The sequence below is a fragment of the Sphaeramia orbicularis genome, chromosome 5 (genome assembly GCF_902148855.1).
Source record: "Sphaeramia orbicularis chromosome 5, fSphaOr1.1, whole genome shotgun sequence".
Taxonomy (NCBI): Eukaryota; Metazoa; Chordata; class Actinopteri; order Kurtiformes; family Apogonidae; genus Sphaeramia; species Sphaeramia orbicularis.
In genome coordinates, this window is record NC_043961.1 from 7,495,932 (window position 1) to 7,520,141 (window position 24,210).

At 36.1% G+C, this 24,210-nt stretch overlaps 2 protein-coding genes across 3 annotated transcripts in view; one reads left to right on the forward strand and one right to left on the reverse strand.

The window, feature by feature from the left end:
- The first annotated feature begins 722 nt into the window (after positions 1-722).
- Positions 723-6,355, forward strand: LOC115419160 (zinc finger protein 664-like). 2 transcript variants are annotated; one of them, XM_030133808.1, is made up of 4 exons: positions 723-962; positions 3,817-4,671; positions 4,823-4,839; positions 6,117-6,355. In XM_030133808.1, exons 1-3 carry the CDS (start codon positions 770-772, stop codon positions 4,825-4,827), a joined length of 1,053 nt encoding a protein of 350 aa, XP_029989668.1. In that variant the 5' UTR covers positions 723-769; the 3' UTR covers positions 4,828-4,839; positions 6,117-6,355. The 2 variants fall into 2 exon arrangements, with proteins under 2 accessions (XP_029989668.1, XP_029989666.1); XM_030133806.1 differs by lacking the exon at positions 4,823-4,839 and having other exon boundaries at positions 3,817-4,679; positions 6,110-6,135.
- Positions 6,356-9,051: 2,696 nt separating this feature from the next.
- The window catches only part of aldh1l1 (aldehyde dehydrogenase 1 family, member L1), a 43,620-nt gene continuing 28,461 nt past the window's right edge, over positions 9,052-24,210 (reverse strand). The window contains 17 exon segments of the mRNA XM_030133756.1: positions 9,052-9,493; positions 10,114-10,313; positions 12,691-12,796; positions 12,880-13,045; positions 14,921-15,019; positions 15,100-15,199; positions 16,555-16,648; positions 16,729-16,771; positions 16,773-16,817; positions 17,929-18,034; positions 18,147-18,217; positions 19,059-19,209; positions 20,824-20,951; positions 22,061-22,180; positions 22,263-22,410; positions 23,662-23,753; positions 23,840-23,965. Of these exon segments, the coding sequence (XP_029989616.1) occupies positions 9,438-9,493; positions 10,114-10,313; positions 12,691-12,796; positions 12,880-13,045; positions 14,921-15,019; positions 15,100-15,199; positions 16,555-16,648; positions 16,729-16,771; positions 16,773-16,817; positions 17,929-18,034; positions 18,147-18,217; positions 19,059-19,209; positions 20,824-20,951; positions 22,061-22,180; positions 22,263-22,410; positions 23,662-23,753; positions 23,840-23,965 (1,851 nt within the window). The 3' untranslated portion in view covers positions 9,052-9,437.

Below are 24,210 nucleotides of genomic sequence, written 5' to 3' on the forward strand. Positions count from 1 at the left end.
GAACAGTCCAAAAAATTATCCACAATAAGAAAAAAAGAGAACAACCCAAATAATTATCCACTGTAAGAAAAAAAAGAGAACAACCCAAAAAAATCCACAATAAGAAAAAAAAGAGAACAACCCAAAAAATATCCATAGAAAAAAAGAGAACAACCCACAAATTATCCACTATAAGAAAAAAAGAGAATGACACAAAAAATTACCCACTGTTCTCCTTTTTTCTTATTGTGGATACTTTTTTGGGCTGTTCTTTTTTTTTCTTATCGTGGATAATTTTTGGGGCTGTTGCACCTCTGGGCCACCATACCCTTGAGATCAAATTGGGCTGAATGGACTGTATTTTGGACTTTATTTCCTGTCTTTCATGATTAGACACACTGATTAATCAGGTGTACCTAATTGATCAGTCGTCATAACAAGAAGTAGCAGACACACCTGGATTAATCAGTGTGTCTAATAATGAAAGACAGGGAATAAAGGACCCACCTGAAGTTCAGGAAGTAGTGAGGCTGTGCATAGAGCCCATTTGGCTCCTGAACTAAACTGAGTTTGGCATATTTTAAAACCATACTCTTTTGTGTAGTAGTTGTTGCAGTACTGCTTAAAACCATATTCTTTTGTGTAGTTGTAGTACTGCTTCCAGACCACAGGGGGCGACGTTACGCCGTTTATTTATAGAAACATACACCGTTCAAACACCGCGTGAAGAAGATGTAGTTGTAGTTTGTGTACAGGACAGTGGCGGTAGGAGGTCCCGTTAACAGACAAAATGGCTTCAATACACAAACTAAGAATATTTGTTAACGAGCGACTGGCGGCGGCAGCGGAGGAGATATTCGGAGCGGTGGAAAGAACCCTTCTGGAGTATCAGAAGACCGTGTGTTTGTTAAATGTCAGCGGCGAACACCGAGGGATGCTAACGTTAGCCGGAGGTTTGATGCAGGAGGAGAAAGTGTCAGCAGGTACATCCCAACTTTACAGAAAACAACCTGCACAAACAAATACAACTACTAAACAAATATAAAACACATAAGCCTGGGTTTTACAGCAGAGGGTCATGTTTGGAAAAGACTGTGTTTGTTCAGAAAATGTGTTCGGCTTTTAAGTGTTCAGAGGTGGACTTTAGTTTAGTCCAAACACAGGGTCGTGGACCGCAGGTGGGTCTCTTTAGGTTTTATTTGGGTCATAGAATAAATTCAAAGCATTTCAGAAAATAAATAAATAAATAAATTGTGATAGATTTTAGGGGTATTATGTTTTTCATTTTAACCTGATGTTGTCATTACTCTGTCGTTGTTTGTGTTTTTGGTTTGTTTATTTTCCATTTGTTTATGTGTTGGTGGTGTTGTTTTTCTGTCCGCAATGTGTTGTTATTTATCACTAATTAACCTTTTCATGTATAGTGGTTACTACAGTGGACAGCTATTCAAAGCTGTTCCCTTGTATATTCATGGATTTTGTTGTTTTACTTGCATATCAACCAACAGTGGACGCTTATGCAACACCCCATGCATTACAGTTCATACCATTATGTTTATGCATTTGGCAGACGCTTTTTTCCAAAGAAACTTACAGGGGAAAACTAATCAAATCACTCAATCAAATTTTATTTATATAGTGCCAGATCACAACAAAAAAGTTATCTCATGACACTTTATATATAGAGTTGGTCAAAACCAGACTCTAAGCCAATTTACAGAAACCCAACAGAATCCTCCAGGAGCAAACACTTGTGACTGGTGACAGTGGAAGGAAAAACTTCCCTTTAACAGCAGAAACCTGGAGCAGACCCAGACTCCTGGAGGATGGCTGTCTGCCTTGACCAGTTGGAGTTAAGGAGAGAGGGTAAAGAAAGAGAAAAAGAGAGAGCGATAGAGACTGGGGGAGAAGGGGGGAGTAGGGGGAGACACATGGAGGCAGTTGAGGATAAGTGAGTGATGATGATGAAGGCAGGAGAGAGGCAGGACCACCGCAGCAGGTCTAGAGATAATCCTGGGAAAATCTGTGATAATCCTGGGAAAAAAACTTATTAAAATATTTAAAATGGAATGTCTGACAGTGCTAGGACAGGAGGTGCTCTCAGAAGAGCTGGGTCTTCAGGAGCTTCTTGAAGATAGGCAGGGACGCCTCTGTTCTCGTAGTGCTCGGTAGAACGTTCCACCAACATGGAACGACCCATGAAAAGAGCCTGGATTACTGTTCCTGTTCTTGCTAAACCTGATCTGCAGTAACATATGTGTAAATCAATTGCTAATTGTTATTAGACTGTAATTTAAATTTCTTTTAAAACAAAAACTTTTTTTTTTTGTTGCATATTATCTGAGTGAGTAATAACTAGTATTATAGTATGTTAAATGTGAGGAAACATCAGATTTGCAGCATTAAAAATGATTTTATTTCATAGTTTTCACACAGTATGTCAGTAAATACATGTTTCTTCACTTCAAAAATTAAATGCATGGTGTCCAGCTGAGTGGCCCTTTTTGTACCTCCATGAAAAAGAGATTCATAAAAAAATTTCAATCACATTGTTTTTTCATGCCTAAAGAGGAATAAAAACATTCAGGAAAAAAAATCGTGATTTAAGTAATCATAATTCATGCATGAAAGGGATAACAAAAAAAAAAAATAGTGGTATTCTGACAAGTTCAAATGTGAAAAGCCAGTGTACGTTTTTTGTTAGTTTTTTATTTACTGGTGAGGTTAAACAAATAAACAAGAGCTTACTTAAACTGATTTATCCATGGTATGACTCCTCAAAAAAGTAAAAATAAATCTTAAAATAAGGTATAAATTGCTGAAAAAAATGTCCAATGATATACACTCATGTACAAATCCACTGTTATCACAGTTCCTGGATCTATACTGAGCTGGACTGTAATAGTTTGTCATTTATAAATAGAAAGATTCATTTGAAAACACAGGAATAGGTTACTAAAGGTTGTGAAGGACAAATACAGTCCATATTACTTGAATCCAACTTTCCCAGTTCCTCTGATCAGTCTCAATAGTTGGTGGTCTTATGGTCCTGTGTGATTGTTTGCAATATGTGGGACATTGTTTCAGTATCCTCCAGAGACCCAGCAATGCATTTTTGTCCTCTGAAGGGAACAAAAGTTTGACAGTTTTACTTAAAAAATGTTGTCCATTGGAAAGGACATTCCATTAAAAAAAAATAAATAAAAAAAATAAATAAAAAAAATGTATCTGAAAAAACTGTTGCATTATACCGTTTCCAATCAAGACAATTGTTTAATGTAAAAAAAAAAAAAAAAAAAAAAAAAAAAAAAAAAAAAAGCTAAAATTTTACTTTTTATTCTACTTGAATGGAGCAACTGTAACATCCAATAATTTCCCCGTGGGATTAATAAAGAATTCTAATTCTGTTATTCATATTGTTATGCCAGTGTACATTCTGTTTTATTCATAATCAGGAAAAATAAATACATTTTAAAAATCACCACTGTACAACTGATTATTTGGGGGGGGTACAAAGTCTTTGAAATGTTTATTATTATATGTACATATTGTTATATTGTCAGGGATTCTGCTAGCACTACGGCTAACATGTTGCCCAGCTTAGACAAACATGTTCAGTGCATATATATTAACTTCTGTCTTGAGTCTGTTTGTTCATGCAAAATGAAACGTGATTAATATAGATTAAAAATGAATGATATTTAATTGTGATTAATTTAAATTAATCCACAGTAACCCTGTGATTAATCTGATTAAACATTTTAATCATTTGACAGCACTAATATTAATTGGATGGATGCTGATCTCTGCCTTATGTTCTTCTCTTTGTATCCTCAGCCTCAGAAGAGGAACTAAAGTTCTCATCTATCCACGACTCTTCAGGATCAAAGTTTCCAGAACCTCAGGATCAGCGGTCCAGCCCGGATCAGCAGAGACTTGCAGACTCTGGTGTGAGTTTCAGACCTGATCAGAGCAGAGACGGAGATCTTTTTCCGAGCACCTCAGCTGAAAACTGGGTGAAAACAGGTGAGGAGGTCGAGGAGGGGGCAGAGGTTTTACAGCCCCTCTGTTTGGACAGCGAGGCTGAAAACGATACCGGTGACACAGATCTGGCTGAGAGCGGACCGATTCACTCAAAGTCAAAGAAAAAGGTCACGGAAAAACAAACCAGACTCAGCCTGAGCACAAGTGAAAGGACAAACCAGGGACATTTTGACTGTGAGCTGTGTGGACAGTATTTTCACGGTCAGTGCTCTTTAATGAAGCACATGAAGTCACATCAAAGTACAACCACTGTCTGTCCAAACTATGACATGAACACACAAAGACCGGCTGAAACATTGGTCAGATATTCTGACGATAATCTGTGTTACGTCTGCGGTAAAACCTTCACCACACGGACCCACTTAAAACGGCACTTACTGGTTCACACGGGTCAGAAGCCTCACTGCTGCCAAGAGTGCGGCAAACGGTTTTCTCGGCGCGAGTGTCTGCGAGTCCACATGAGGGTGCACTCAGTGGAGAAACCGTACACGTGCGAACTCTGCGGCAAAGGCTTCAAGCAGAGGAGCAACATGATGTGTCACATGAGAACCCACACAGGAGAGAAACCCCACCCCTGCGTCATCTGCTCCAGGACGTTCACGCATAAGAAGGACATGCTGAGACACATGGAAGTTCACTCCATGAAAAGCTGAAGTCAGACTGATCTCGTGAAATCACGTTGTATGTCACACCAGTTCTTATGGCATTTGGCGTGCTATACATACGCAGTTTCAACTTTTCGTGTGTTATTCAACGCCATTTGGCCTCCATTGGCTTCCATTAACTAGCACTCACATTGGCTGAAGTCCACGTACGACTGGGGTGTGTATTGGCAAGAATCTGACGATACAATACTAGGATCATGATACGATATATCACAATACTGTTAAAAAGGCAATTTTTTGTTTGTTTCTTTTTTTAATGATTATTTCCTTGAAGAATTGAATTACAGCAGAAATCTGCACAAATACTAAACACATTTTTATTTATTCAGAACAGGATCTAATACTAAATCACAAAATGTTCCTGTGTTCAAACTGAGATTCTGTTTTACAGACATTACAGTTTATGATCCTGTTCAAATGTTCATGTTCTGTTAGTTCAGAACTAGGGATGTAACGATATGAAAATTTCACATCACGGTTATTGTGACCAAAATTATCACGGTTATCATTATTATCGCGGTATTGTTGAAATTGTGCTCAAAATGTTCAAAAAGCACTAGTACACACACTGAAATAATTTAACCAACTTGTATTTTGAAAAAAAAAAAAAAAAAAAAAACCTAATAAAATAATTGGCACAATGTACTTTCTGTTGCAGAAACATTCAAATATTAACCCTTAGTGGTCTAAGCCTATTTTGGCTGTTTTTCAGTATTTCTGATTTTGCCTTTATATACTATATAAAGAAATGTTTACTATACCTCATGTTTGGTATCTTTTTTTTTCAGCACAACTTCATCTATCTCATCCATTATTTTTTTCACTTTAACCGACTATATCAACACAAAAGGCCAGAAAACACAAAAAAAAATTATATAAAATCCAATTTGAAAAATGTATATAATTTATTGCATAAATAACACAAAGATGCTTAATGAACCTTTTCAAATACTTTAAAAATGAAATTGGTTCCAAATATTAGGTATATACAGTTAAAATATTAAATTAAAACTGTACTCAAATATGTGACATGAAAGCAGATCTTTACATAGGCGTTTTTCCGGAAAAGTGTGGTAATCAAACACGGTTATCATGATAATTAGAGTTTAAACAGTAATACTAACCATTGGCAATTTTACCGCGGTTTATCATTATACTGGTAATCGTTACATCCCTATTCATAACTAACATCAGAACATTATTTTTGTGCAATCCCAACAAAGGAACTAACATTATTATTAAAAGAGTGTTAAATAATAATAAATAAAATATAAACAAAAAAGAAAAACAAAAATGAACCTCCACAATATCTGCATTTGAATAAATACCTAAAAATATCAATACAGTACTTTTTAATATCGATGCAGTATTGTGGAATGAAATATCGCAATATATTGCACAACCAGTATTTTCTTACACCCCTACGTACGACAGGAACATTCGCTCACAAACACGGCAGAGACTGAAGCAGGATGATGTTCTCCATGCATTGAGGGAAATTCAGCAGTTCCTGTGTAAGGTGACTGATAGCAGATAGTTTATAAAATACAGGGATGCACCGATACCAGTATCAGGTATCGGTCCGATACTGAGCGTGTGTTCTAATACTCGTACTCGTAAAAGTGCTCCGATACAAACACACCGATATCACTTGATGGCAACGTGACATTCGCAGTTAAGTGCATCAAGTACACAGCGGAGGAGTAATGTCAGCAGTGTGGAGATTTTTCAAAATAAACGACGGTGACAAAAGTAACGGTGACTGAAAGTTACGTTAAAGACACAGACGGATATGGACGGAGAGTTCTGTCCGTCTTCTGCATATATTCCGTACGTAATTACCTCCGCCAAGGAACGGTGGAAGTAATTACGGAGGGTTTGTCCGTTTGTCTGTTATAACTCAAAAAGTTATGGAAGGATTTTGATGAAATTTTCAGGAAATGTTGATACTGGCACAAGGAAAAAATGATTACATTTTGGCAGTGATCGGGGATGGGGGTTTTGTAGCTTTTTGTATTTTAGATAAATATTTATTGAATAATGAACATTTCTTTAACGGCTTCCGTCTCCTGTGACTCAGTGACTCTTAAAAACTATAACAAATGAGACAAATAAGGTTTTACTGCTGCCTCTAATTTACATAAATCAGCATTTCTCAATAGATTATTTAAGTGATAATATCGAGGCTTTTGTAATTAGAAGACCTTTGGAGTTTATGTTTGTCTTGTGTCATTTCTTCAGTGAATGGATAAGTTTTATTTATTCTTTAAGTTCTTTATTTAGTGGAAAATGCTGCAGTAAAGCAAGATGAAAATAATCAATTGTAACTGACGTGTTACAATGATATGGTGGAGTTTTAATATTTTATGTTAATCTGCTGGTATAGAAACAAAAGGGAAACTTATGCATCGATTTCTATACATTTCAGACTCTATACGCAACAGCCTCATATTGTAAAGTACTGAAACTGATGTATAGCTACAGTCGCAGAAAAAATTATTAGACCATCAAAAGTCATCAAAAACAATGGTTATGCAAGTACTAACTCCTGTGTGTATCATGTGACTAAAACAGACCGAAAAGAAAACATGGAATGTGTAAATGCACTGTTTTTGTCAGTGCAATGACATAAATACTGATGTAAGAACTGAAGTGATCTTGGTTATTATCAAGAAAACATGTTAAATGGACAGATATCAGCTCTGAAATTAAACTACTATGAGCTATTTTTGTTGTTATCATTATATTTGGTCAAATTAAAGAACCTTTAGTTGAACCAGGCATTAAAATGAACAAGAAATTGAAGAAAAAACGGGGTGATTTAATAATTTTTTTGCGACTGTACATTGCATCGATAAAGTGTAGTGATCAACAGTACCAGTGGATGAGATGCTTGGTTAAATGCTAGTTTTGTACCATATTTTGTTGGCGCAAACTCACTGTATGTTTCTATTAAGCCAATAAACACCAAAAGTGTTTGAGAGCTTTGGCTTATTTTGTCACATGATTAATGGCCAAATATTCTAATGTTAAGCCTCAAAGACAGAAACAGCTGCCGGTGAGCAAAACCATCTACTGATCTAAACTGTTTAATACCTGTTGATCCACTAATCCTATCAATACATGTCAATAATTGGTGTAAAATACAGTTCTTCATCTTGTCATGGTCATCAGATATGACCCATTTGGACGTTCAGAGGATCCGTAGTTACCATGGAAGTACCGTCATCTTGTACAACATTGATTCACCAGTAAAACCCATGGGGTTGGATCAGTGACAGTGGATGGACACACTGGGTATATATATATACAAATAAATAAATAAATAAAATGAACAAAAGATGTATAAAAACTTTACAAAATCCCAAATAAAACGAAAAAATGTGCAAAAAATCCTCCAAAATTATGTTAAAAAATAAAAAACAAAGCAACATAACAAAAACAGCCATAGTGGAAAAAATGTGTAATAAATCAACAAAATAATAATGAACAAGAATAAAATAAGCCACAAACTGATTGAAACTGAAGAAAAAATGATAAACCCATGAAGTTGGATCAATGACAGTGGATGGACATACTGGATTTATGTTCACTTAATGACAGATTTAGCTGAAAAGTCACTTTTTCTTCACTATTTTCTGTTTTGATTTAATAACCTTTAATAACTCTGAGCTTTAATGAACATCTACATGATCAGTGAATTAAATATAGTAAAACACCTGATTTTTACTGAAAAATGCAAATGCAGAGGATAACATTATGGTAAATTGTGATAAATCATTTCAGAAAAGTGAGATGTGATGACAAAAATGTATTTGGAAGTCGCCACAAAAATAGTTCTGGGTCCAAAAAGTAGGATAAATAAGAATAAATAGAAAAATTCCCCAATATTGCTACATAAGAGAATTAGGGCCACTGGGAAAAAAACAAAACAAAATTAAGGTCCAGTATTTTTTTTTATTATTATTATTTTGAGAAAAAAAGTCAGAATTAGACTTTTTTCCTCAGAATTCAGACTTTTTTCTCAGAATCCTGACTTTAAACTCAGAATTCTGACTTTTTTCTCAGAATTCTGACTTTAGTATTCTGACTGTTTTCTCACAATAATAATACATAAATATATTGGACCTTAATGTTTATTTTTTTTCAATGGCCCTAATCCTCTTCTGTAACATTACACAATGCACAAGATGATATAATAATAAATAATGACAGATCACTTGGTCAGGGTTAAATGTAGAGGAACATTAAGAAGCCAAGCAACAGTGAAAATGATTTAGACAGTGAGATCAATGTAGTCACTAAAAGTATTTTTCAGATAACATTGTTTTTGAGTCAAACAGAAAAAGAGTCAAAGCAGACGGATGTTCATCTGTGCCCTTTATTAATCAAAAAGTATTAGAAATGTTACATTTCTTTATTCTTCTCAGACCTAATGTAAGCCATATTAGAAATGAATGCAGTGTTTCAGAATAATATTTCTACTCGTACCTTGATTACAGAGGTCACTGGTGTAGAAACATGACTCAGCTCAGACTCACGTGGCTCAAAGGTGTTGGTTAGACTGAACAGACATGTGTTAAAGATGACGTAAATGTGAGGATGAGGATGATTCAGCCATAAGAAGAACCATCAGACACACTGGAGTCACTGATGACTGAACAGCTAGCTATTGTATGAAACGGTGACGGGTGTTTCAGTAGAGACGGTGTCATCGTGTGTGGCTGCAGTTTCCTCCTTTGACTGGACTCAGTACTCGATGGTCACTGCTTTTGTCTTCAGGTATTCGTTGAGCGCCTCTTGTCCTGTTGGAGTCACAGACAGTGACAGCAGGAGTCATGTTCTGTAACTCAAACAACCTTCGCTAAACATGAACACAACTAAAAACTTAAAACCAACAACACCCAGGGTTCCTACGCAACTATGGAAAGTATGGAATTTGATTTTATAAATTTCCAGGTTTGGAAAAGTATGGAAAATGGAAACAAATGTATGGAAAAATATCAGAATCAGAATATATTTGTCATTGCACAGCAGTACAATGAGATTAAAAGCTAAACCTTAAAATATGACCACATAAAACAATAAATACAATACACTAGCAATAAGCAATTCCACTAAAGTGATGGTGAATAAATAGTAAATAAATAGAACTCCGTATGTAATTTATGTTTCCAGACTGTTCCCACTGTTCTATTTTCTAAAACATTAAAATTATGAATGTTTAAAAAAAAAAGAAATGGATCAATCATTTTTTTTAAGGCACTTGCTAGAATAAATAAATAAATAAATAAATAGTTTGCCAGGATCAAATGATATTTATTTATTGAATTATTTTGTTTTTTTTTATATTTCAAGAGATGATTGTTTGAATTGGGTGTGAAATAGTTTCAGGGTAGGTAAAGGGTAGTTGTCCAGTTCTTACCCAGGTCTTTGCCGAAGCCGGACTGTTTGAAACCTCCAAACGGCGACGCCACGTCAGTCTTGTTGTAGGTGTTGACGAACACGGTGCCAGCGTTTAACCGTTCGCTGACGTACAGTGCTTTGCTGATGTCTCGTGTGAAAACTCCTGATGCCAGGCCGTACTCTGTGTCATTAGCCCTCCTCAGGACGTCGTCCACATCACTGAAGCAGAGGGACAAACAGGAAGGACATGAGACGGCTGGTGATTAAAGAGGACATGCAATAGTGGAAAGAAGATCTGGACAGGCTTCCAATTTTATATAATCTCAAATATTATCATGAAGTATTTATGGAAAAACCTTTTTTGTTTGTTTCAGAAGGTGAGGCTGTGTCAGACACAAACAAATACAAATGATGCTTTTTTTGGCTTATTGTTATAGATGTTATAGAAAATGGACAAAAAAACACAAAAGTAACACAATGGATGAGAGAGAGAGAGAGAGATTGTCTCTCCTTTTTTTAGTCCAACAGCCTGAAGGGTCTGATGGACTATTATTATATAGGGGCGGCTGTGGCTCAGGTGGTAGAGTGGGTTGTCCAATAACCAAAGGGTTGGTGGTTCGAATCCCGCTCTGTCCTAGTCAGTCCGTTGTGTCCTTGGGCAAGACACTTCACCCTCCTTGCCTCCAGTGCCACTCACACTGGTGTATGAATGTTTGGTGGTGGTCAGAGGGGCTGTAGGCACAAATTGGCAGCCACACTTCTGTCAGTCTGCCCCAGGGCAGCTGTGGATACAGATGTAGTTTACTACCACCAGAGGGAGAATGTGAGAGCGAATAAATAATGGGTCAATAATATAAAGCGCTTTGGGTGTCTAGAAAGGCACTATATAAATCCAATCCATTATTATTATTATTATTATTATTGGCATCAGTTGTCGTCCATCTTTGGGTTAGGGTCTACCAAGTTTGTTCAAAGAATTGGGAAATATTAATTTTTGAATTTTTTATGAATTTTTGAAATTTTCCAAATCCCCATTGGTTTATTATGTACGGAGGAGGATCAGGGCCACTGGGGGAAAAAAAAGGGTTCAATATACATATATATTTTATTATTATTATTATTCTGAGAAAAAAGTCAGAATTCTGAGATTAATGTCAGAATTCTGACTTTTTTCTCAGAATAATAATAATAAAATATATATACTGGACCTTTTTTTTTTTTTTCCCTCACCAGTGGCCCTGATCCTCTTTTGTAATAATGGGACACATTTCAAAGTACTATAACTTGAAAACGGTTGAACATATTGATATAATTACTATTGGCAATAGATAGGAAGTCACATATGGGCTTTTATTTGCCATGACCTTTGACCTTGAGTGACCTTGAAAGGTCAAACCCAGACCGTAGATTTTGGCTATCCAGCTAAAAACGTGTACAAGCAAGAGGAAAAGAAACATGAAAAAAAGTTAGTTCTGCAAGAAGTTTTTCTAAATTAACAGTATGTGCAATATGATAAAATATACTAGTATCACCACTGGATTGATGACACAACCTTTGACCTTAGATGAGCTTGAGAGGTCAAATAAATGTCAATTACTGTCTTTAAATACGCTGCTGGTCTACAGGAACCTTAGTTCTATTTGTTTTCCAAGTGAAAACAGAAATTTCTCTTTTGTCACGGCTTTTGCTGAAACATTTGCTCTTGACAAAACTGAGCACGAGCAGAACGGAGCATGATGGTTTAGAGAATGGAACAATATTTGGCAGAATTCTGTGAATGTCCTGATGTTCAAACCTGGTCATAAACATATTTACACTGTACACTTTACCGTCCATATCCTCCTGACACCCAGGAAAGTAAAAGTTTGGGCTTTTTTTTTTTTTTTTACATTAAATAATTGTCTTGATTCGAGTCAGCACGATGGAACAGTTTTTTCAAATACATTTTAAATTTTTTTGCAGGGGGCAGTGTTTTTGTTGTTGTTTTTTAAAGCTATGAAACTCTTGTTCCCTACAGAGGACAAAATTGGATTGCTGGGTCTCAGGAGGATATGACTAAACAATTCCATTTTATTTTGCACATTTCAGTTTATTTTTGCATGTTACTGTTTTTCTACCATTTCTATTTTTATTCTTCTAATTCATTATGTACAATGTGTTTGCTCCTATATTCACTTGTTGATCTTATATTCTATTTTTACTGTCTGCTACTACTCTACAGTTTCCCAGTTTGGGATCAGTTCTGTCTGTGACTTAATTCTTAATGTAACGTATCTCAAATCAGGGCATAAAATTAACTTTGTACCTCATCTGCCATTGGGTAGTGGCCTCCAAAAAACTTACCGGCCAAAAATATTTTTCACTCATTCGGCAGAAATGGTCGAATGTATGAAAACAAAAACTCACATGCAATTCAAACTTTTCCATCGGCCACTGGCAGGTGAGTGTTTTTGTTTCACACTCCAAACACATTTTCTACCTGCCATTGGCGCTTGACAGGTGTTAATTTTATGCCCTGTCACAGATGCATGGGGTGAACATAAGCGTTTTTCCGCCACTGCAGAGCTGGAGTCTGGGTCAGGTGGTCTGGACGTACCCGCTCTTGAATTTGGAGATGATCATGACGGGACCGAAAGACTCCTCTTTAGCGATGTACATGTGGTCTTGTACATCAGTGAACAGCGTGGGCTCGAAGAAGAAACCTGGAAGCAGACAGAGAACGACATGAGACCTGATGGAATCAACTGTCTCACCTGTGTGTGTGTGTGCAGGTGTGAGCGCTCACCTGGACGCTGCACCTGTTTACCTCCACAGATCAGAGTGGCTCCTTCCTTCACACCGGTCTGACAGTACTCCACCAGTTTGTCCAGGTGGGCCTTGTGGTTCTGGGGTCCGTGGTCTGTGGAGCGGTCCAGAGGGTCTCCGATCTTCATCTTCTTCACCTCCTCAACCTGAGAGAAAACCCAGCAGACTTTAAGATGCAATTCTCAACCTGTAGTGTGTGATTTTGAGGGGTTTTTTTTAGGTCTATTTCTGTTTGTTTTGACCTTAGATGTACTTCACACTGAGTGAAATCAGCCTGTGGTCGCTGGTCTGCATCCATGTGTGGAGTCAGACCAGGGTCATGGACAGAGCTGCAGACCTCAGCCCAGATACAGATGTGGAAAAACGTTTACTTTCACCCTCGTGCATTTGGGATTTAGTACTTTAACCCAGTGTTTTTCAACCTTGGCGTCGGGACCCCACATGGGGTCGCCTGGAATTCAAATGAGGTCACCTGAAATTTTTACTAATTGATACAAATAAACCTTACTAATAAAAAATATATGGTGAGTTGACAGAGACAATCCCAATCCATAGCAAACTGGTTGTGAAACTGGAGCACTGTGGTTCTGTTTATCTGTCAAATGTTCATTGTGGTCGGTTTCAGATGCTGCAGCTCTTTCATAATTCATAGTTTGAGTTCTTGTTTGTTCAGTATTAATTGTCAGCTTTGTAAATCCAAGCTGGACTGACTGTACATATCCTGACCAAGGAAAATCAAGTTCTCCCTTTGAGCAGTAATCTACACCTGGCTTTACTGCCTCTGTCCACAGTAATATGTATTATATAAACTAAATGTCCTCTAAAATTCACCTGGATTTGAAACAAAGTATAGCAAACTATTACAGGATCAAAAACAAATTAATTTTAGTAAAGAAACAGTCTCTATTTTGAATGTGTGGTTCGCTAGAAATTTGTGATGTTAAAATGGGGTCAAGAGAAAAAAAAAAGGTTGGAAACCACTGCATGAACCCATAAAGACCCAGTGTGACTTTTGTGTCAGTTCCCAATTTAATTTTTCTCTCTATTTAATTTAACTTTTCTTAAGTGATTTATTGCCATTTACTGTAATATTATCCTCTGTTTTTTGCAGGTTTTCAGTAAAAATCATGTATTTTCTTTTATTCAATTCACTGATCATGTAGATTTTCATAAAAATTCAGATTAAAGTTGAAGATTATTATATCAGAAACAGAGAAAATTGAAGAAAAGGGGACTTTTTCAGCAAGTATATCATTAAAAACCCAGTGTGTCCATCCACTGTCACTGATCCAACTCCATGGGTTTTACTGGTGAATCAATGTTGTAGAAGATGACAGTGTTTCATCAGATATGACTCATTTGGACGTTCAGAGGCTCTGTAGTTACCGTAGAAACACCGTCATCTTCTACAGAAAGTAAAACCCATGGAGTTGGATCAGTGACAGCGGATGGACACACTGGGTTTATGTTCAGTTATATACTTCCTGAAAAAGTCCCCTTTTCTTCAATTTTCTCTGTTTCTGATATGTCTTCAACTTTAATCTGAATTTTTATGAACATCTACATGATCAGTGAATTAAATACAGGAAAATGTATGATTTTCACTGGGAAAAAATGTACAATACAGAGGGTAATATAATAAATGGTGATAAATCACTTAAGAAAGGTGAAATAGAGACAAAAATTCATTTGGGAACTGACACAAAAGTAGCTCTGAGCCTTCATGGGTTAAAGTAGTTGAAAACATTTGAGTGTGAGACTGGAATCACAATAATCCTCAACTTTAATCTGAGCTTTTATGAACATCTACAGAATTAGTCAATTAAATACAGGAAAATATATGATTTTCACAGGAAAAAATGTGAAATACAGAGGATAATATTGTAATAAAAAGTGATAAATCCCTTAAGAAAGTTTAAATAAAGAGAAAAATTAATTTGGGAACTGACACAAAAGTAGCTCTGGGTCTTTATGGGTTAAAGTTGTTGAAAACATTTGAATGTGAGACTGGAATCACGTACCACTTTCTTAACGAACTGGTCATGGATGGTGTCTTCTACGAACAGTCTTCCCGCTGCGATGCAGTTCTCTCCTTTGTTGAAGAACACTGAGCTCATGCCCTTCAACACAAACAGCCCTTCAGTCACTGTATGTGCGGAAAAACAACACCTGAACCACACCTTCCATGGCTGATGGTTACCATGCGCACAGCCTTGTCCATGTCACAGTCACTGAAGATGATCAGAGGGGATTTTCCACCCAGCTCCAGAGAAACTTTCTTCACGTTGCTGACAGCACAACTGTAGAACACAGATGAACATCAACGCTCATCAGCGCAAGAAATGATTTGGTCTTTTGGGTTAAGAATCGTGTAGAGTCAGACTTATTTGAGTTCAGGGGCCAAATGCAGCACAGTATGATCTAAAGTGGATCCAACCGGTAAAATAATTACATAACCTATAAATAATATGTACTACAAACATTTATCTGTGTTTTACAGTGAAAAAAGCAAAATAACCTAATTTTTACATCAGCAAACTACCCTTTAAAATATTGGAATAACATGAACCTGAAATTTCTTATGAAAAATATACGCAATTTTAACAATATTCTGCCTCAGTTTATCATTTATTCAGGTGCATGACAACTTACAGATAACAGTGGATCTACAAATACACAAAACATTTAATAACAGGCAGAATATTGGTAAAAATACTCTTATTTTTCTAAAGAAATTTCAGGTTGTTCATATTTGTTCAGATTATTCACATTTTTTTGTGAAAGGATAGTTTATAAATGTAAGCATCTTAATGCAATTTTACTTTTTTTTTTTTTTTTTTTTTTTTTTACACCAAAACAGGGAAAACTGGAGTTGTCGTTATTTATAAGTTATTATGATAGTAGTTTACTGGTCTGATCCAATTTAGATCATATTGGTCTGTACATCCTTGATTGTTATTAATATCTTCAGTTTCATTTTTGCATTTAACAAATTCATCCCATGGGCCGGACTTTACCCTTTGGTGGACCGGTTTTGGCCCACGGGCCTTATGTTTGACACCTGTGCTTTAAAGGCTCTGATCCGGCCTCTGAGATTGATATGTGAAATATAAAATTACACTGAAGATATTAACAGTCATTGGTGTCAAAATACTTATAGTTCAGGGGCCACATTCAGACCAAGTCAGTCAGTAAAACACTATCATAATAACCAATATATAATGGCAACTCTGTTTTTTTTCTCCTTTTTTCGTGTAAAAAAGTAAAATACTTACATTTCTAAACTATCATTTCAAAAAAATGTGAATAACATTTGAATTTTTACCAATATTCTGCCTGTTATTACATATTTTGTGTATTTGTTGATCCACTGTGATCTGTACATTATAATGTACATGTGTAAATGATAAACTGAGACAGAATATTATTAAAATTGTACTTATTTTTCTTAAGACATTTCAGTTTGTTCGTGTTATTCACATTTTTAAAGGATAGTTTGTAGATGTAAACATTTCCATCATGTAATTTTACTTTTTTCACTGTATTTTATTGGTCCCACCCACTTCAGGTCATATTGGACCCTGAGCTAAAATGAGTTGGACCCCCCTGCTTTAACGGGCCGTATGTTGGACACCCCCAGTTTAGATCCTCTCACCTCTTCATGATGTGTTTTCCGATCTCTGTGGAACCCGTGAAGCCCAGTTTCCGAACATCAGGATGGTCGGACAGACGCTGACCCACCAGAGCACCTGGAGGTGGAGGTTCATTACGATCAGACTGTGGGTTTCTTTATTTTCCCAGTTTAACCAGACTGGTACTGTGCTTTTACCTGATCCTGGCAGAATATTAATCACACCCTTTGGAATCCCCGCCCTTCGCCGCTAACTCTGCAAACTTCAGAGCTGTCAGTGGAGTCACCTGTATAAAGCCAAATTAAAATTACTCCCCATCTGTGCACAAAGGTTCTTCTCAACACGAGTCTAAATATGATTTGCGAGATGTTTGTAAATTTGTTGTACAAAAAGCTAAAAAAGACAAAAAGAAGATGTATATCTGTTGTTGGAGTTAAACTATGGAATGAGGCCAGCATGGATTTAAGAATGTGTCGTCCATTTTTGATATTTTTAAAAAATGGTATGTAAGGCAATTTTTGAAGGATACAATTGTTAAGATCTAATAAGTAATAGGTAAATAATTTATTTTATATATATATATATATATATATATATATATATATATACATATATATATATATACACACACAATAATAAATTATATATATATATATATATATATATATATATATATATATATATATATATATATATATATATATATGTATGTATGTATTATAATTTAAGTTTTTGTGTTTTTCACAAATAACAGTGACATCATGTATTTACTCTGGCTTTTAAAGGGTTAAAATTCTGAAAATGAAAACTTTTAGTAGGTTTGAGCAGAACTGTCATGGTTCTAGAGAGTTATGCAGAAAATCTTTAGATTTAGGGTGATGTTATAACAGTTATTTATGCATCTACATTTTTGGCTCAAGGGTCTTTTTATATCTGACACCACATTTTTTTTTTCCTTTTTTTTGTTTGCACATCACAAACAGCAAGAGAAAAATAAAAAAAAAAACAATTTTCATGCAAGTAACACCATTGTGCAGGAGAGGGCAGAAGCCAAAAAAGGCTCATATAAATACCTCCCTGGAAATAAACAATACACAGGGAAAAAAAAAAAAGAAAAATACAACATAACTGAAATAATAAATACTAATACAATATTAATTTTGTTACTAATATTTTACATATCTAATACTCTGATCACCTGCAATACCCCAAACCCCCAATATTCAAAATATACAAATACTTTTTTGTTTTGTTTTTCTTTAACACTTTGTATTCCAATTATTTTGTTTTTTACTTATTATAAAATGTATCATATCATTTATTTACTTTACTTACTTCAGTCTTACTCTTATCACCAGTCTGCTTATATGTGGTTGACATATGATGGTGTATCTGACCTGAGCAGGTTTGAGGACCACTGTGTTTCCTGCTGTTAAACAGGCCGCCGTCTTCCACGCCAGCATCATGAGTGGGTAGTTCCACGGAATCACAATGGCACACACACTAAGAGGAAACAGACACACAGCATGACATGTTTGAATAATGTCAGATTGAATTTTGCACAAAACTGCCCCGATTAACTGGCATGAAACAGTAGAACGCGCCCATGTCTTACCCGATTGGTTCCCTCTTGGTGAAGGTGAGGTTCCGATTGGGTCTAGCCTGGTTGATGGGGATGGTACTGCCCTGTGTGGGAGGAAAGTCTCATGAATTGACAAGTAACCCTTAAGATAAGGTAAAGATTAGATAAAGATAAGATAAATTAAGATAAAGATAATATAAGATAAAGAAAAGATAAGATAAAGAAAAGATAAGATAAAGAAAAGATAACAAAAAGATAAGATAAAAAAAGATAAGAATATGAGATAAAGATACTATAAGATAAAGAAAAGATAAGAAAAAGATAAGATAATATGAGATAAAGATACTATAAGATAAAGAAAAGATAAGATAAAGAAAAGGAAAAGATAAGATAAAGATAATATAAGATAAAGAAAATAAGATAAGAAAAAGATAAGACAAAGATAAGATAAAGATTAGGGTAAGATTAATATGAGATAAGATTAATATAAGATAAGATAAAGATAATATAAGATAAAGAAAAGATAACATAAAAATAAGATAAGAAAAAGATAAGATAAAGATTAAGGTAAGATTAAGATAAAATAAGATTAATATAAAATAGGATAAAGATAACATGAGATAAAGAAAAGATAAGATAAAATAAGATGAGATAAGATAAGATAAAGATTGAGATAAGATAAGATAAAAATAAGATAATATAAAGATCAGAGGAGATAGGAAAAAGATAAGATTAAGATTAGATAAGATAGACTTTATTGATCCCACTGTGGGTAAATTTCTCAGCTGAAAGCAGCAAATACAAAAATAAAGACAGAAAACAGTAAATATACTCTTGTGAAACATAAAGAAGAAAATAATTATTTTTTAATAGATTTAGATTTAAATATTCTATAGATTAAAGGGCATTCCTGTGAGTTGCACTTTCAGATCAGCTGTTTCTTACCTGGATCTTGTCACACCAGCCGGCAAAGTAGCGGAAGGTCTGGATGGACATGCCCACGTGGGTCTTTAAGGCCAGAGTGTAAACGGCGCCTGAGTCAATGGCTTCGATGGTGGCCAGTTCCTCCTGGTGTTCCTCCATCAGGTCGGCCAGTCTGAGGAAGAACACACAGATAAACATTCAGCACTTTCAGGTTTTTTCTACTTTAGATCAAACTTTGAGATCTGATACTGCGTAAGTGATTATTATTTAAAGACTTAGAGCTGTTTTTATGGCAACTTTCAAAATAATTTCTCTACATTTAACCTTTACTTAATGATATATCACCATTTAGTACAATATTATTTTATAGATAGATAGATAGATAGATAGATAGATAGATAGATAGATAGATAGATAGATAGATAGATAGATAGATAGATAGATAGATAGATAGATAGATAGATAGATAGGTAGATAGAGCTAAATACAGTCATGGAAAAAAAAATATTCAACACTCCTTGTTTTCTTCAGTTTCTTGTTCATTTTAATGCCTGGTCCAACTAAAGGTACATTTGTTTGGACAAATATAATGATAACAAGAAAAGTTACAAACATTTTTACAAAAAATTTGGTTATATAGATTGCCAGTGACCTAAAATAGATCTCATTACATTTTGGGAAAAGTAGGTCAAAGTTACAATTTTTATGATTTTTTTTTTTATCCCCCCCCCCCTCCCCTTTACTTATAATGGGTGAAATTTCAAATGTCTGTAGCAGCAAAACTCTTTGGTGAATTCATACCAAATTTGGTTTATAGATTGCCAGTGACCTAAAATAGATGTAACTATATTTTGAGAAAAGTAGGTCAAAGATTCAATTTTTTATGATCCCCCCCCCCCCCCATTTACTTGCGATGGGTGAAATTTCACATGTCTGCAGCAGCATAACTATTGGTTGAATTCATACTAAATTTGGTTTATAGATTGTCAGAGACCCAGAATAGACCTCATTACATTTTGGAAACAGTAGGTCAAAGTTAAAATATTTTATGATTTTTTTTTTAACCCCCCCCCCCCCCCCCTTTACTTAGAATGGGCGAAATTTCAAATGTCTGTAGCAGCAAAACTCTTTGGTGAATTCACACCAAATTTGGTTTATAGATTTCCAGTGACCTAAAATAGATGTAACTATATTTTGGGAAAAGTAGGTCAAAGATTCAATTTTTTATGATCCCCCCCCCCCTCCCCCCATTTACTTGTAATGGGCAAAATTTCACACGTCTGTAGCAGCAAAACCTTTGGTTGAATTCATACTAAACAGACTACATAGATTGCCAGAGACCCAGAACAGATCTCAGTACATTTTGGAAACAGTAGGTCAAAGTTAAAATGTTTTATGAATTTTTTAAATCTTCCCATTTACGGTACTTATAATGGGTGAAATATGTGCGAGGGGCAGGGTTTGTTGTGCCTGGAACTACATGTTTTGTTTTACTTCCAACACAAAGATATCTCTCTAAATTAAATATATGTCAACTGGATGATGAACATAGAAAGTTTCCGGAAAGATGGACACTACTGTATTTTTGACGGAGTTTTATGGTCATGGTACCTGCCTGACGTCTGGGGAAAAAAGAATGTAATGTCAAATGTTGTTCAGCTGATGTGTATAAACTGTTTGAGACCCCCGCATTAGTCTAATCTCAGATGATGAGGATCATATGACCTGTTCTGATGTGCTTTAGTTCTTCAGATTTAAATTCTAGACAGAAGTGACTTGAACTGACTTGTAAATGAGTCGGCCTCGGTCTCTGGGGTTCATTTTACCCCACTCCCCCTCCTCAAAGGCCTCCTTCGCAGCAGCCACAGCCTTGTCTACGTCCTGGATCTGAGCCAGAGACACGTCACAGATGGCCTGGACACACAGGACAGACGACCACATGACAACCACAGAATGACAAAAATACAAACATGAAAACCAGTATATAAATAAAATAACACTGGAATATAGAAACCAGACAAATTAACTCTAAAATTTCCAGATTTGATTTAATTTAAAAACGCACAACTAATATTTGAAGCACGACATAACTGACTTCCAAATAAAATACAGATTGTTTGCAGAGAAAGAAAGGGGAGATAATTTAAGAGAGAAACTGAATTTAAAAATGCATTGTGTTAGAATAACTCTAACAAGGATGTGTGTTTTAATCACTGGGGCTAAATTATGGAACAGTCTAACAGATGAATTAAAGCAAAGTGAAAATATAAACCAGGAACCAAAGGAATAAATAAAATACAAATTTGGTATAAATATAAGGATGAGGAACGGCAGTTGAATTTAAGGCGGTACTGGCAGTGTTTAAAGCTGTTCTGTTCTTTTTCCGTTCTTTAACTGAATGAAATCATTTGAGTTGCGTGTAAGAAGTAGGAACATATGAGTTTATACATGTTTGAAATTTTTAAAAAAATCTATCTATCTATCTATCTAGCTCTCTCTCTCTGTCTCTCTCTCTCTAGCTCTGTCTGTCTCTCATGTCTCTCTCTCTCTCTCTCTGTCTGTCTCTCTCTCTGTCTCTCTCTTTCTGTGTGTCTCTCTCTCCCTCCTTTTCTTACCATGCCTCTCTCTCTCTCTCGCTCTGTCTCACTCTCTCTAGCTCTCTCTCTGCCTGTGTTTCTCTGTCTCTCTCTCTGTCTGTGTGTTTCTCTCTCTCTCTCTCTCTCTCTCTCTTTTTCCTATCGTGCCATCAGTGGGGTTGATGGTCTTTCTTTCTCTCTCTCTCTCTCTCTCTCTCTCTCTCTCTCTCTCTCTCTCACTTTTTCCTACTGTGCCATCAGTGGGGTTGATGGTCTTTCTTTCTCTCTCTCTCTCTCTCTCTCTCTCTCTCTCTCTCACTTTTTCCTACCGTGCCATCAGTGGGGTTGATGGTCTTTCTTTCTCTCTCTCTCTCTCACTTTTTCCTACCGTGCCATCAGTGGGGTTGATGGTCTTTCTTTCTCTCTCTCTCTCTCACTTTTTCCTACCGTGCCATCAGTGGGGTTGATGGTCTGGTAGGTTTTTCCTCCCTCTGCATCGACAAACTCTCCGTTAATGAACAGCTGATGGGGCATCTTAATGGTCATATTGTTGATGTTCTTCTCCACCTAAAGAAGAACACATTGTAAAACTGAACATCTCAGAGTTGCACTTAAATGATACAACATCCATCCACACATCCACACTCACGTAGTCGACCACCAGCTCCTCCTCATCGTCCTCCCCTCGGAGTTTCCTCACACACATCTGGATGAAGTCCTGGAAGGTGGTGTTCATGTAGACGTCTTCATTCTGCAGCTGGCAGTGACTGGCCCGAAGCTTCACCTCCTCCACCAGCCTTCAGGTGGACATGATGGGATGAGAACACAAATCAGGTAGAGATGTATAAAAATAAGACCAAGATGGCATATTTAACCCTTAAAGACCCAAACAGCCACTGATGACCCAAACCATCTACTGATCTAAACTGTTTAAGATCCACTAATCCTATCAATCCATGTAAATAATTGGTGTCAAATACAGTTCTTCATCTTTTCATGGTCATCAGATATGACACATTCAGACGTTCAGAGGTTCTGTAGTTACCATGGAAACATCGTCATCTTCTACAACATTGATTCACCAGTAAAACCCATGAAGTTGGATCAATGACAGTAGATGGACACACTGGGTTTATGTTCAGTTAATGAGAGATTTTGCTGAAAAAGTCACTTTTTCTGCAGTTTTCTCTGTTTTGATATAATAATCTTTGAATTAACTCTGAGTTTTTATTAACATCTAAATTAAATGTAATTATATGATTTTAAATATAAGCAAATACATGATCTACAGTTAAAAATGCAAAATACAGAAGATAATATAATATCAAATGGTGATAAATCACTTAAAGGTCCTGTGCAGACTTTATGCGTGATCTTGAAAAAGCCTCGTTTTGTTTTGTAAATCCATGTCAATAATTGGTGTAAAATACAGTTCTTCATCTTTTCATGGTCATCAGATATGACCCATTCGGACGTTCAGAGGCTCCGTAGTTACTGTGGAAACACCGTCATCTTCTACAACATTAATTCACCAGTAACACCCACGGAGTTGGATCAACGACAGTGGATGGACACACTGGGGGTATGTTCAGTTAATGAGATTGGACTGAAAAAGTCACTTTTTCCTCAGTTTTCTCTGTTTTTGATATAATAACCCTCAACTTTAATCTGAGTTTTTATGAACATTTATATGATCAGTGAATTAAATATAGGAAAATACCTGATATTCACTGAAAAAACACAAAATACAGAGGATAATGTCATAATAACCGTAAGATTAATGTAATTTGGTTTTCTTGGTTATGTTTGTAGGTAAGCATAGTGAGCTTAAAGCATTATTCTGTTTGTTATTTTTGTTACTTTGATTCCCTTTCTGATTTCATTTTTTTATGTAAATAAATCTCTCAAATTGCATTTTTGTTGATTGCTGGTCATTTATTTTGTAGCTTGCTCCTGTTTGTTAAGGGACATGGAGGGAGGGGAGTCTCACACCATGTTTGCGTCTTGGTAACCCCTAGACTGAGCGTAACAATGGAGGAGAACTTTACCTCACCACATCCATGGAAGCAGCACCAGACTTGAAGAAATCTGTGGAGTCTTCAATCTGACTCACATTAGTCAGAATGCTCTGCCACACGTCCTGTGATCGAAAGTCATCAGCAGTCAGAGTGGGACACATGAGGAGCATTAGAGGGTCATTGAAGTGGACAGTAGAAGGTGACTAACCCTCATCTGCTGAGCGAAGGTCTTCTCCTCCTCTGTGAGCTCCACAGCTGCACTGCTCCCTGAACGGAAGTACTGAGCTGCAGCGATCATTTTCCCATCCTCGAACTGCAGGTTCTTCACCATCAGCTGGAGACGAATAAGAAGACGACATGAAAGGTGTGAATGAAATAGTCCTAAACATGAAACCACAACTCTGAAACCAACTGAGTCTGATTAGGAAGAGCCTCTGAAGGGTCAGTGGATCAGACTTAAGGGCATCTGGGGGGTCGAACTACAGAAATGGAACACAAAACTCAGAGCTGTGTTTTTTTCATGAGGGATAATCAGTTGAAAATGAGCTGTCTGCATCCACACAAAGAACTGAAATGAAC

What these genes read in the sequence shown, in the direction of transcription:
- LOC115419160 (XM_030133808.1), top strand. Translation starts at nt 770, where the DNA reads ATGGCTTCAATACACAAACTAAGAATATTTGTTAACGAGCGACTGGCG. An exon ending in GGAGGAGAAAGTGTCAGCAG is followed by an intron (nt 963 to 3,816) that starts GTACATCCCAAC and finishes TTGTATCCTCAG; the next exon opens with CCTCAGAAGAGGAACTAAAG.